The 13,936-nt window shown below is 39.9% G+C and overlaps 2 protein-coding genes across 9 annotated transcripts in view; one reads left to right on the top strand and one right to left on the bottom strand.

Annotated features, from left to right (window-relative positions):
- AGFG1 (ArfGAP with FG repeats 1) overlaps window positions 1-6,569 on the top strand; it is a 161,451-nt gene extending 154,882 nt beyond the window's left edge. For all 8 annotated transcript variants that reach the window (XM_077488516.1, XM_077488512.1, XM_077488510.1 and 5 more), the window contains 3 exons: window positions 1,649-1,816; window positions 1,951-2,042; window positions 5,788-6,569. In XM_077488516.1, the coding sequence (XP_077344642.1) occupies window positions 1,649-1,816; window positions 1,951-2,042; window positions 5,788-5,847 (320 nt within the window). In that variant the 3' untranslated portion in view covers window positions 5,848-6,569. The remainder of the gene's footprint in view (window positions 1-1,648; window positions 1,817-1,950; window positions 2,043-5,787) is intronic.
- A 4,658-nt stretch (window positions 6,570-11,227) lies between these two features.
- SLC19A3 (solute carrier family 19 member 3) overlaps window positions 11,228-13,936 on the bottom strand; it is a 44,609-nt gene continuing 41,900 nt past the window's right edge. Inside the window, exon 5 of the mRNA XM_077488509.1 lies at window positions 11,228-12,942. Within this exon, the coding sequence (XP_077344635.1) occupies window positions 12,805-12,942 (138 nt within the window). The 3' untranslated portion in view covers window positions 11,228-12,804. The remainder of the gene's footprint in view (window positions 12,943-13,936) is intronic.

Genomic DNA, 13,936 nt, shown 5'->3' with positions numbered 1-13,936 from the left:
ATTTTGGATAGATTAAGGAAGGGTTAGAACCTTTGTCAGTTTTTTTTTGTTTGTTTTTTGCGCCATCAGTCTCTTATAGGGGAAGTTTCACTTCCTGCCCATTGGCACAACAGGAAGTGAGCGGAAATCCTCAGAAGTTAGACCCCATTCACACCTGAGCGTTTTATAGCTTGAAGCCTGAAGCTACAAAACGCTAGAGGGGAAAAATTCTATTATTCTCAATGGAGATGGTTCACATCTCCACTCCATGTCGCCTGAAGCCGAACGCCTGAAGCTCAAACAAGTTCCGGACCCTTTTTTGTCGCTCGAATTGAGCAGATTTGGGCTTTTTTCTTCTTTTAACATTGGTGACCTTTTGCCCTGCACAAAACCACGGCAAAAACGCGTTAAAAAATGCAGCGTATCGCGGTAAAAAACCCTGCAAAAACCGCTTGAAAACGCTACGCTCAGGTGTGAATGCAGCCTTAGTGTTCCCATTGGAAGATTTCTCCTCTATTATTGCTCTGAGGACAACCCAAAATTTGGTATTTTTTTTTCTTTTAGTTTGTTTTGATGATAGCAGTAAACGGGGCAAAGAGAGGGATGGTGAATCTCTCTAACATGGCCACATACAGCAATAAAAACTGACAGGTGTTTCTGGGATAATGTCACACATTCCAGGATGCTGCAGGACCAGTCAACCCCAGCTGGCTGGTCACACACATGCCCAGTGGTGGTCGGCTGTGAATCATCAGGAAGTAGAACATCACGATTCTCACGGCGTAACATTATCTTTCACATTAAAGCAAAAAAAAAAATTGGGCTAACTTTACGTTTTTTTTCTTCTTTATTCATTGAAGTGTATTTTTCCCCAACAATTGCGTTTGAAAGACTGCTGTGCAAGTACAGTATTACATAAAATATTGCAGCAATTGCCATTTTATTCCCTAGGGTCTCTGCTAAATATAAATATTTGGGAGTTCCAAGTAATTTTCTAGCAAAAAATATTGATTTTAACTTGAGAAAGAAGTGTCAGAAAAAGGTTTAGCCTTTTAAGTGGTTAAACTTCCTGCATTTACAAGTTAAAAACTTGTCAGACTGGATTTTTTTCTTTACACACAGAAGTGTATCCCTTTTGATCTAAGAAGGAAGCATTAGTTACAATGTTTCATGTTGAATGCTTGGCAGACTGCCCAATGTTTTCTTTTGACAGCTGAGTTGTTATATGAAAGAATCGGCAAGCTCTGCTATAGAGATTGTCAGGGTTTGAATCAAGATCACGATTTTTTAACGATTAATTGTGCAGCTCTATCAGGAAGTGACAGCCAACTCTAAAATCAAAGATGGCAGCACAGGAACGTAAAGAGTATTAAGACTGGGCAGTAATAAAGACAGCGCTGGACCGACTGGACTGGTAAGTATTTATTTCTTAAATGTTAGCAACTACAGTATTTGTTGCTGCTGACTTTTAGTTTTGTAAAAGACAAGTTATGCTTCTCCTTAAGCTGATTGAGGATTTCTGTTCCTTGGAATTACTTCTTTTCACTGGAGAACTATTAAAGTTTGTTGTGGAGGTTTTAGGTATAAATAAGGAGTAATAGAGATGGAACAGTATGTACTTTTGTATATCTTATCATTTCTCTTCCTTCTTGGGCCTCACCTGGCACAGCTTCTTTTGGTACAGCCTCTCTAAGCATGCCCGCGGGCTTCGGGACATCAGCATCTTATAGTCTTCCGACCAGCTTCAGTGGCTCTTTCCATCAGCCTGCATTCCCTGCCCAGACAGCCTTTCCCCAACAGACTGCTTTCTCCCAGCAACCCAATGGTAATATACAAGGTAATGATCCTCCACATTCAGTTATGCTATATTCATGTGCAATGTAATTGTAAATATTTGATATAATTTATGTTGGTATACAGGAAATTCTCAGGCACTACTTTTTACTGATAGCATTTTTTTCTTTTGTGAAGGAGCTGGTTTTGGTGTGTTTGCTCCAGCAAAGTCAGTGGTTACTCCGTTCGGGCAGGTTGCAGCTCCTGCAGTCTCTAGCAATCCTTTCATGGTGAGTTATATATTATTATTGGGGTGTAAAAATTGAAAGAGACTCTGTTGTCATACCTTTTGAGATGTATATGTGCATTTCACGGTTCTTATGCATGTTCATTACCTTTAAAAGCCTTTCTTATGTAAACATGCAAAAGCCATGAGACTGCTTCCATGTGCCACCATCTTGGATGGGCTCTTGCATGGCAAACTTAGAACAACTGTCTCAAGTGAGACACCCTATAGTATTCTCTTTTAGTCCCTGTTCACATCTGAGCAATTTTCTGCTTGAAGCTTTTAGCTCTAAAACACTCAACTAGCTAAATCCCATTCATTTCAAGGACACTGTTCACATATTATTGTTTTGTTTCCTGAAGAATGTCTGTCGCGCTCAAAGTACATGAGCCTCTTTTTGGCAGATTACAACTGTTTTTGGCCCCATAGACTTCAATAGAATCACCTTAAAAATGCATTACTTGGGCGTTTTACGAGCTTTTTGTTACTCAAACAGCTCTCCACCACTAATTTCCTCCCCCTAGTGCTTTCTATTGGCCAAACAAAAAACACCTGAAGCTGTAAAAAGCTTGTAATACACTGAAAACCCTTAAAAAAATGCTCAAAAACACCAGTAAATCACTACGCTCAGCCGTACACGGTGCAAATTTCTTTCCTGTAGGTTCCACAGACGGTGCTGGGGGAATCCCTCTTGCTAGCAGTTGTCTGCTTCTGACACGGGGGAAGCCGTCCCTGCTAGAAGACAGTGATTATCACTAGTGGCTATAGATGGCGCTAATGACAATCGTAAGAGAATCCAGCAGGCTGGTTGTACCCAAGTTGATCCATCGATAAACTTCATACATTCAGCCTGCCTATTAATGGTTCAAATCTCTGCCAGTCCCTGCTGAACCAGGGGAGATTTGAACAGTGTTTGGCCACCTTTAGTCCTTTTGTGTGCGTTCTTTTTTTTTTTTTTTTTTTTTTTTTTTTATAGCTGCCATATAAAAGAAAGTTTTGTGCAAAAGAGCTTTGGGGGAGGTGCAGAGAATTTTGCCCAGCACAGAGAATAATTAGGCACTCCCATAAGACAAGAGGGCTATGACGGCCAAGGAGGGAGGGAGGCTGTGCTAAGAGAGTGAGATTTCTGTGTAATGAAAATGTGTAAGTTCTGTATATAATTATATTCTATTTTATATGTATTGCACAATGCCCTCACTGTGCACATGGCACTAATAATGCTTTCAGTACATGTTTTGCATTCTGATTAGAATTAGCCTGCCTATGTAACGCCCCTTGTTACCATAAACGTATCATTGTAATACTAATGTGAGTGATACCTACATAATCATGTGTATAAAAACCATTAAATACGTCATAATCAAGGAGAACAGTTATTTGGAAAGATGCTGAGCGTATCTTTTGTGTCTGTTCCCTACTGCAGTAATTATTCATTTGGAACCATTAATCAATATGAGGATAGGAGTTGCCCATCTATAAAAGCATATTTCTTTTGCTAACTTTGCTAAGTGAAATCGATATAACAAGTTGAGTTCAAGTCAATAAAAATGCATTTATGGAAGGGAACTCTACTTTTTGTTTTTTGTTTGTTTTTACCTTTTACTAGTTGGTTGCAGAGAGTGGTGACTGTCATTGCTCTCCACTCCAAGCATACCATAAACTACTTTTAAGTACCAATGAATATAAATAATCGGTCACTAATGTACAGTTTAAGAGGTTTTTAGAACTGAAAGCTTCCTACTTGTAGTGCGAACCATGTGTACTAAAAGTGCAACTTTACCAATAACAACTTAATAAAAATAATGGGGGTAATTTACTGAACCTGGAGCACACAGAATCTGGTGCAGCTGTGCATAGTAACCAGTCCGCTTCCAGGTTTTATTGTCAAAGTTGAATTTTAGAAGCTGATTAATTACTATGCAGAGCTCCTTGGCTCTAAAGGAGGTCTGCTTTAACCACTTGCCAACTGCCTAACGTATAATGTACTGCAGCAGGCCAGCTCTATTGTGTCATCATGTACCTGTACGTCATTTTGACTAATAGCCACTAGGGGGCGCACATGCGCCGCCGCCGGAAATGCGATCGTGGGCTGATTGCACAGAGGGGAAGCCAATCAGCATATCCAGGGGACCCTATGTCAGTCGGCCACCCGCGATCACTCCCATGAGCGACAGATCGGCAGTTTGCCTATGTTAGGTAGATCACCGTTCTGACAGAAGATGGTGATCTTGAGTACCTGCTAAGCAGGAACACAAATTTCTGTCTTCCCCCAGTCAGAGCAACCCCCCCACACACAGTTGGCAAGCAGCCCCTAGGGAGACATTTAACCCTTTGATCATCCCTGATGTTAACCCCTTCCCTGCCAGTGTCATTAGTACAGTAACAGTGCATATTTTTAGCACTGGTCCCCAGAAGAGTGTCAGGTGTCCGATTTATCTGCCGCAATGTCAAGATCCCACTAAAAATTGCTGATCGCCGCCATTACTAGTAAAAAATAAAAATGGCATAAAAATATCCCATAGTTTGTGGACGCAATAACTTTTTTGCGCAAACCAATCGATATACGCTTACTGGGATTTTTTTTTACCAAAAATATGTAACAGAATACATATTGGCCTAAATTGATGAAGAAATTTGATTTTTTTTACTTTTTTTTTTTTTTTTTTATTTGATGTTTTATAGCAGAAAGTACAAAAAAAATTTTTTTTTATTCTTAATTGCCGCTCTTTTTATTTTATTTTATTTTTTTATTTTTGTGTGTAGCGCAAAAACAAAAAACTGCAGGGGTGATCAAATACCACCAAAAGAAAGCTCTATTTGTGGGGAAAAAAAGACATCCATTTTATTTGGGTGCAGTGTCGCACGACCACGTAATTGTCAATTAAAGTAACACAGTGCCGTAATCGCAAAAAATGGCCTGGTCATTAAGAGGGTATAACCTTCCTGGGCTGAAATGGTTAAGGCTGTCGGGAGATCAGCCACTACAAACTCGGCAGTGTCTAAAAATGAAAAGCAACTGAGCATGTGCAGAGCATGGTGAGACAGTGTGCTGCTGAATTTTAAACAGTATAGGCACTTATTTCTTTTTTGATTTACACAGCTATACATGCAAAAGGGGCCAGCCTGAGGTGATCTAGCAGGACTTAGATTTCTGACTAAAATTTCACTTTATTGCAAAGTTCTGTTTGCTACCGGGTTTCCCCGAAAATAAGACCTAGCATTATTTTCTAGCAGGGCTGGAATATAAGCCCCACCCTGAAAATACGCCCTAGTTTAAAATACTTGTAAAATCCTATAATACACTCAATTACAGTAGAATATAATGTACAGTGTGTGTGTTTCTGTAATATAATTGTGGAGAAGAGAGCTCTGGCGGGTCACAGAAGTGCAGAGTGGCGCTATAATGAAGGTATTTGGCACAATTATATTACAGAAACGCACACATTGTACATTATATACTACTGTAACAGAGTGGATTATAGGCATTTACGAGCATTTTAACTCAGTTCACACTGGAGATTCCGGTCAGGCAGGGAGAGAGAGGGGAGAGAAGACAGCATATTACATGGTAAGACCTACCCTGAAAATAAGCCCTACTGTGTCTTTTACTGACAAAATTAATATAAGACCCAGGCTTGTTTTCGGAGAAACACAGTATTACTGTCTTTCTTGTATGTCGGTTCATTGTCACAGATATTCTGTACATGGTATGATTGTTATAACTCACAGTTCTTCTATTCTGTCTGCAGGCCGGTGGACCTACGGGACAGTTTCCAGCAGGAAGTTCATCAACCAATCCTTTCTTATAGCCTTAGACTAACACAGGAGCTTACCAAGCATCACCATACATGTACTGCCTCTTGCACTGTTTGTCTTGTTTAACCAGCGTAAGCTTTAAACACAGGGAGTTCTTTCAGAGCCTGCAATTATATATTTTTTTTCTATTTAAACAAGAAAAGGAAGAAAAACAAGGTAAAATGTGCAATTGGAAAGCCTTTTCTTTCTCGTTCAGCCCTTTAGCTGTCCAGGGGTTTGTTAGCAAAATATTGCAGAGCACTCTGTTAGCAGCTCAATGGTCAACCAAAGGGTTAACTGAAGGGCGTATCATGTATATTAAATTTGGTAAGTTATTGCAGATTCCATATTCATTAAGCTGCAGTACTGTACATATATTTTTTCTTAGGGTCTAGATAATTGTTCATATCAGTATTTCTAACTCATAACACTTTATGCTATGTGGGAGTGAAGAAACCGAGCGGTGTTAAATATCCGCTTTGTTACTTATGAGAAAACTTTCTTCTTTTTAGCAATTTGGCTTGAAGGGATGTGAAATTAAATGTTCAATAAAAAAACTATAAATTTTATTCATTTAAAACTAAAAAAAAACCCACAAACTTTTATTTTGCCCAGTCAAAGCTGCCCATTTCTATACGCCTAAATTCTCCATACTGAAGACTCATGTCTGCATAATAAAGCTAATGTTTTGCTACAGTTTGCAGGTGAAAAATATTAAAATAATAGAAAAAGTGTAGTTGTGTTTCTCTTCTTGCTTTAATCGGTCACAGAGGACAGTTCACAGAGGAACATCTAGAAATGCTCTAAGCAGTTCCTGGTAAAATGTACCTTTTTGATGTGGAATTGCTCCTGATAAATAGCATTGTGTTTTTGGTATGTGAGTGTGCCTAGGCTCCCCTGTGCATACAGCCGCATGGCTGTTTGTCTCCAGTGTGGGATCTAAGGCACTGTGCCTCTGACTACTAGTCTCACCAGAGTGACATATGGTGATGTTGGTACTGTTTGTTGCTCAGTGCTCTCCCTACTTAAGGCTGTGAAATGAATAAGTAAACCCCTGCCTTAACCAAGATGGCTTACATGAAGAAAAATCTAAAAATCACTGTCATCACCTCAGCTGGAGATATAGAGGAGAGTATCCTGTAAGGAATGGGGTACCTCAAACTCTGTCTCATGCGCCTTTGCCCCATACAATCAGATCATTCCTATACAATTATAACAGGGAGTGGATGGTAGCGTGATCCTCTTGGTATATAAGCATATATTTAAGGAGGACTAAAGGTCCAAAAATAAATCTTCAAAGGGGATCAATCGGTCAATTATAAACAGCTTTATTAAAGTATATTTAGTAAAAATAGAACATGAAAAATTGCAAAAGCCTCCGACATAACAAAAAGTTAAAATGACAATGTTGTCAAAACCAGACCAGAAGCAGTTGCAGGCATCCACCACACACTCAGAGGCACTAGCGCAAGAGACTGCAGATAGAATATAATGTGGTTTAACCACAGTTAGCCAGTCATGACTTCAATGGTAGTATAGGGCTAGACATGATGTGGAGTATATGAGGAATGGATGGCTGAGTCAGCTAAAACAGAATCAGTGGTGCATTTCCATAGTGCAGCCGTAGGTACAGGTGAAGGCTGAATGGAGTCTGCACACCGATGTACAGAATGGTAGCCAGACAGTTAATCTGGCTGCGCAAGGCTGGACTGTAAGTGGGTGACAGGTGCAGATAGGAGCAGTATATATGTGCAGTATCTTACTAGGAGGCCGGCTACATGTGCAATCTCGCCACTCACCAGCTATGCTGAAGGCTCCTAATGCCTCATGGAGCTCTGAAGAAGCTTGTGTTCACAAGGGAAACATTCCAGGCTCTTACAGAAAAATCGAAAGTCCCATATCCAGTTGCTATACGATATGCTAGCCTCATAAACTAAACAAATATAAAAAAAAAACACCTTTACTTTGCCAATCTGAGCCCAAATCGCCTTCATTATTCTCACAGCCCCCTATTAGAAACTGCAGATCACAGTGGGAGGGGGTCAGCCACAGAGGCAATGCTGTCAATACAGAAAGCAGCGACAAGGACTAGATGTGGTGAGGTGCTAATTGTTAAGCTTGTGAGTTGGCAGTGACAATATTGATAGCCACACCCCCTGCAACGTTTCATCTTGCTGTAGTACATGCAGGTACAGCCTACATGAGAGTAGCAACTCTGCATTGAATTCGGGAGCAGTGTTGCATTTTTGCCAAACCACCACAGGAAGCTGCATTAGATAGGCTTCACTGCCAGGCGCAATAGGTTCCTGAGGCAATAAGAGAAAACAAAGTGAAAATGCACTTTTAATGGAGAACAGATATTTATGAGGGGCGCTCAGCTTTAGGCTGCATTCACACCTGAGCGGTTTCAGCTCATAAAACAAAATCCTATTCATTTTAATGGCACCTGTTCACATCTGAGTGTTTTGTCACCTGAAGCAAAACGCCTGAAAAATGCCCTAAACTCAAAAAAAGAACATGCGTTTCTTTGGGGCAGATTAAAGGCATTTTTCTGCCTTCTATACATTGGTGACCTGAACAAAATCATGGTAAAAAAAATGCAGCAAAGTCACTGTAAAAATGCGAGATTTTGAAACGCTCAGGTGTGAATGCAGCCTTAAAGAAGGTCCACTCTAAGGATAATGCAGGCCATACACGGTCGAATTTCGAACGAATTTTCTTTTCAAAATCAGAAAATTCATTTTTTTTGTGATCCGATGATGCCACCATTGATTTTCGAAATTCGGCTGACCAAGCCTTCAATTTCACCTCATGTTGCTACAGAAAATAATTTTCTTGGCTGGGAATCTTCTTTTCTCTGTACATTTTCTTTTATCTCCGTACATTTTCTGTTCTTATTATGTTTCTCGCACGATTCTCCCATCATTGATTAGAAAATCGTTTGTTTTTCTAAAAATTTCCAACATGTGCGATTCCTCAAATTTTATTTCCGCATGAAAATCGGCTGTTGCTGCAGCCCACTAATGGTGCGAAATTCATACGAAAATTCTTAGATACGATTTTCGAAAGAAAATTCTTTCGAAATTCGAACCGTGTATGGCCAGCATAAGAGGTTTTGAACGGTACCATTCAGCCTATATTGTACTTGATAAATGTACAAAAGACAGATCATTTTTTTTTTGGTAGGCACAATCTTTAATAAGAATATAAACATACAGTATATCAAGGTTTTGTGACATTCTATGTATATCACTGTAGTAAACCAAACATTTAGTCATGTATAAAATCAATGAGCCGCCACTATCTACAACATAAGGTAGCATACACCTGTAAACTGAAAAAACAAGAACACATTTTGGCAAGTTCTATATGTTGTACATTTGACATCACTGTTAGACCCCTTTCACATGGACGTTTTTCTTCCATCTGTCAACGGACGACAATGCATTCCTATGGGCAAACGGATGACCATCCGTTAACCTCCGCTTCTGGTTTTATCAGTTTTTTTTTGTTTTTTTATGTACAAGGCTACATCCAGATCCGTCAAAATTGATATTAACTGACGTTAACGGACAATGTCCATCGACATCCGATCAGTTAAGATCTGTTTTAAAGAAATTATTTATTTTTGTTTATCTGTATGGGAGGAGCAATGCTTTCTGGGTAATTTCCTTAAAGGCACAGAAACTGCTGTAAATGGGTACATTAACGGATGTAAACATGTACAGTAACGGATGAAAATGGATATTAACGGAATAGAAGACGGATGAAGCAATGGATAAGAACTGATAAGTTTTTTAACGTGGCTAAACTGATGGTGCCCATGTGATAGAGGCATTTTCCAGAATTCTTCTTTGCATAAAGTTAGTCTTTTACATTATGTTGTCCAATCTACTTAAAATATAGATCAAGGCAAAATAAAGAAAACTATTTAGTACATTTTTAGAATACATGCACTTTTTCTCCCCATGTTTTAATCCCCTTAAACATGCATGTACATAGACATATAACTGTTGATGTTCCAGAATTCTAGTATGCTCCTAGTATCCTCTGACATGACAACACAGTATGAATAAATTAATAGAGTTGCGCTACGGACTGCAAAGAAAATGGGTTAGAGCTGCCTCTACTTAGAAACCTCCACCCCAAAAAAGGGGAGAGGGTACTATGATTGAAAGTATAGGAGAGTAGATTGTGGCGCTAAACCCAGAGCCTTTATATTATGTATTTTATGTGTTGTAAATACCCAATCCTCAATGAAGGAGTTATATACTAACTTATATAATATCCTATGTCTGGTACATGCTCATACTTGGGTGTATTAGTGAAAAAATATATATATATAATGAATTATTAATTACACACTAAATAAATAATGATAATAATTCATATAATAAACATGTGCTGACAGGTGTGCCGACAAAATTAAATTAAAGGTGACCATCGAACGTTATAAAGTTCATTCAAAAAACATTGTACATGATGAAATTCATTCAAAAACACATTAAAAAAACATTGAGAAAATATCCCATGTAGCGGTGAAATAAAGTGACTAGTGCAAAGGTGCTGGTGTCTTCAAAAAGGAGAAACAATCTTCCCTGGTGCGCCGCTCAGTGCTATAATAATGTGAATGCTCTCACCAGAACTCATACCCCAACTGGGGTAGATGGGCTTTCACAGTATGAGCCACTGTGCTGCTACCTGGCATATGCTGATGATGCGCTGGGGTGATGTTCAATCTTCCGTTCGTGTTAAGCCTCCGTTGGTATATATATTAAAGGAAGAAACATATCCGTAGTGTAGTATGTATATACAATCCACTTTATTTGAAACAAAAAACCTACTCGCATATAGGGAATGAAAACTCGATCAGAAGATTGAGCATCCCCCCAGCGCATCATCAGCATATGCCAGATAGCAGCACAGTGGCTCATACTGTGAAAGCCCTTCTACCCCAGTTGGGGTATGAGTTCTGGTGAGAGCATTCACATTATTATAGCACTGAGCGGCGCACCAGGGAAGATTGTTTCTCCTTTTTGAAGACACCAGCACCTTTGCATTAGTCACTTTATTTCACCACTACATGGCATATTTTCTCAATGTTTTTTGAATGTATTTCATCATGTACAATGTTTTTTGAATGAACTTTATAACGTTCGATGGTCACTTTTAATTTAATTTTGTTGGTACACCTGTCAGCACATTTGTGTTAGCACATGTTTATTATATGAATTATTATCATTATTTAGTTTGTAATTAATAATTCATTATATACATTATATATATATATTTTTTTTTCACTAATACATGTAAGTATGAGCATGTACCAGACATAGGATATTATATAAGTTAGTATATAACTCCTTCATTGAGGATTGGATATTTACAATACATAAAATACATAATATAAAGGCTCTGGGTTTAGCGTCACAATCTACTCTACTATACTTTCAATCATGACAACACAGTGCTGCCTTTCTAAGCACATGGTGTTGGCCCTGCCTTGATTACAGTAAACAGAGACATATCCTCATTTTCCATGAAGCCCTCCTTGATAACGTCATTGGCTGTGCGCACAACTCAACAAGGGTTCCTGGCAAGAATATGCAGGTAATTTTGGATTTGCCAATCAAATTTAACACTTAAATGGTATAGTTAGCAGACCAAAATGGAGCAAATTAGACTTTGTTTTTACATACACCTTAAAGGGTCAGTCCACACAAACCACATCTTTGAATAATGGATGGAATCTAAGATTAATTCACCTACTGGCCTTTTACATCAAGGATTCCAATAGTGCAATCTCTCCACTGCAGCAATATTTGGCCTTTCCTGCTACACCAGCTATATGTGAAAGCCTTACGCTTCTCGTTGCATTCCCTGTGTTATATAAAATGAAAACACCAAGAAGGAGCCTGAGACTCAATCTTAATGTTGTGACAGACTCACCCGGGACAGGGGCTTTTGGAGGGGACTGAATGCTAGCCTCTTGCTACCCACTATGGGCCCCGGCATTTGAGGGAAGCATTTATGAAGATATTATTTTATGTATTGCAAAAGGACATTATTAAAGCGGTTCTGCACCTAAAATAAAAATTTTAAAAGCCAGCAGCTACTAATATTGCAGCTGCTGACTTTTAATAAAATCACACTTACCTGTCCCAGGGTCCAGCGATGTCGGCGGCAGATGACGAGCGATCGCTCGTCTCGCTGCTGCCCCCGCCGCCATCCTCTGTCAGGGAATCGGGAAGTGAAGCATTAAAGCTTCACTGCCCGGTTCCCTACTGCGCATGCGCGTCTCTCATGGTCCCCCGCTGTGTCTCTGGGAACTGTGTGTTTCCCAGAACACAGCGGGGGGCTGCGGCGGTCTGGCCGGAAGTGGGTGCAGTTACCTGGATTATCCAGGTAACTGCACCCCCTACCCCCTGAAAGGTGCCGATTGTGTCACCGGAGGGGGGGAGGGATCAGATTAGCGGAACTTCCCCTTTAGGGTGAAGAACCGCTTTAAGGAGGCCATGATGGTCTCTGCCATTTGGGGTGTGGCTCTCTGCCTTGCATATTATGGGATGTGTATGTAGATTAGCTGTGAGATTGGTGGGGGGCGAATTCCTCCAACAACTCTCACTGCTGATTGGACAGTCTACCCTGCCCAGAATGCAAAGGTGCAGGGATTCTCCAGAGTATTACCTGTGTTTTTAATAAACCGTCAAAATGAGTATTGTTTTTGTTGTGAGAGGTTTGGAATATCTGATCTCTATAGTCAGACTGGGAGGAAGAGGTATATGATGAAAGCACTCAACCGGAGTGTTGGACGTTTCATTACAAATGGCATCTTGACAAATTTCACAATCAGAGTTTCCAGGAGATTATAGCAACTGAAGATATGTACACTCCTGTCGTAATGCACCTGTCTCTGGGTTAGTTCTTCATAGGTTATTCTTTACAAGATTTTCAGTATAGTCACTTGGCTACTACAGCTGGGTCTCCTCTTTAGCTCTTGTGTCTTGGCTGTTATTGGGTCCCTTGCACCGCACCGTTACTATAATATACAGGCTCCTCACAAAAAATACTCCTGCAATGACCACAAAGTAACTTCCATAAACCAGAAACTAGGGAGAGAAAAGAACACATTACATACAGCAGCATTCTAGAGTAATGTACTCATACACAGCAGATTAATCTTAAACACCTGCTACTTTTGAAAAATGTATTTGTGTTATTTTATCCTTACCTGTAAAAGTCTCTTTCTTGGGAGTACAATACAGGAATCTTGTTAGCTACCTTCAGATGACTGGACATTGGAAAAAAAACAAGAAAGCTGCAGGGATATCCCCTATATAACCACTCCCAGAAAGCCTCTCTTTTGTAGCAAATAATGGGTTAATAAAGAACAGAGAGCAAGGACCTATATCTTGTTCTGTAAGAATTGAATTTTTACAGGTAAGTAAAAATCCTGTTTATAAGCTCTTCCTGGTGGCCGCTTTAACGCAAAGTGGCTGATGTATGCATCCCAAATGTAAACATCTCTGTGCTGAGAGCATGCACTCTGGGTGCCCCCCAGCACAGTTGTTGGTGGGTACTAGAAAGCTCCCTACTTGTGTTTGGGAACTTTCTGGTTGCGTGGCAGCAATCACATATTCAAAATGCCTGCCTCCACCTCCTGCCATTTAGAACTTTTTAAAGGGCTGGGTAGGTGTCGGTGGGAATCATACAGGACCCAAGACTTTAGTCTGAACCATGGGAAGCAGTCCGGCAAAGGGGTGGGCAACACCTCAAAACGATTGGGTCAAGAAGGGCATTAAATACTCAGAGTGAAACTTCCATCTGAATCGGTTTTAGACTGATAAGAGAAAGTAGCAGCTGAGACAAACTTGAACAGTGCATCCCACATCCACAGGAGATATTTTCAGAGCAGGTACAGGAGCAGAACAATGTCCTGAATAAGGGCAAGGTAGGAGAAACACCTTTAGAACACCTCAAAACAACATTGTCCTTCATAAGAAACAAGAAAATGTTCCTTACCAGTAAGAACCTCCAACTCGGAAATCATCTCACAAAAGTGATAGGGGCAAGTAAGGCTAGTTGGGGAAGAATCCCTGATAA

Source organism: Lithobates pipiens, unplaced genomic scaffold, assembly GCF_037356315.1.
Source record: "Lithobates pipiens isolate NorthernLeopardFrog02 unplaced genomic scaffold, aLitPip1_a1.2 Scaffold_18, whole genome shotgun sequence".
Classification (NCBI taxonomy): Eukaryota; Metazoa; Chordata; class Amphibia; order Anura; family Ranidae; genus Lithobates; species Lithobates pipiens.
Note: the sequence above shows the minus strand (reverse complement) of the source record. Positions and strands in the feature narration are given on the sequence as shown.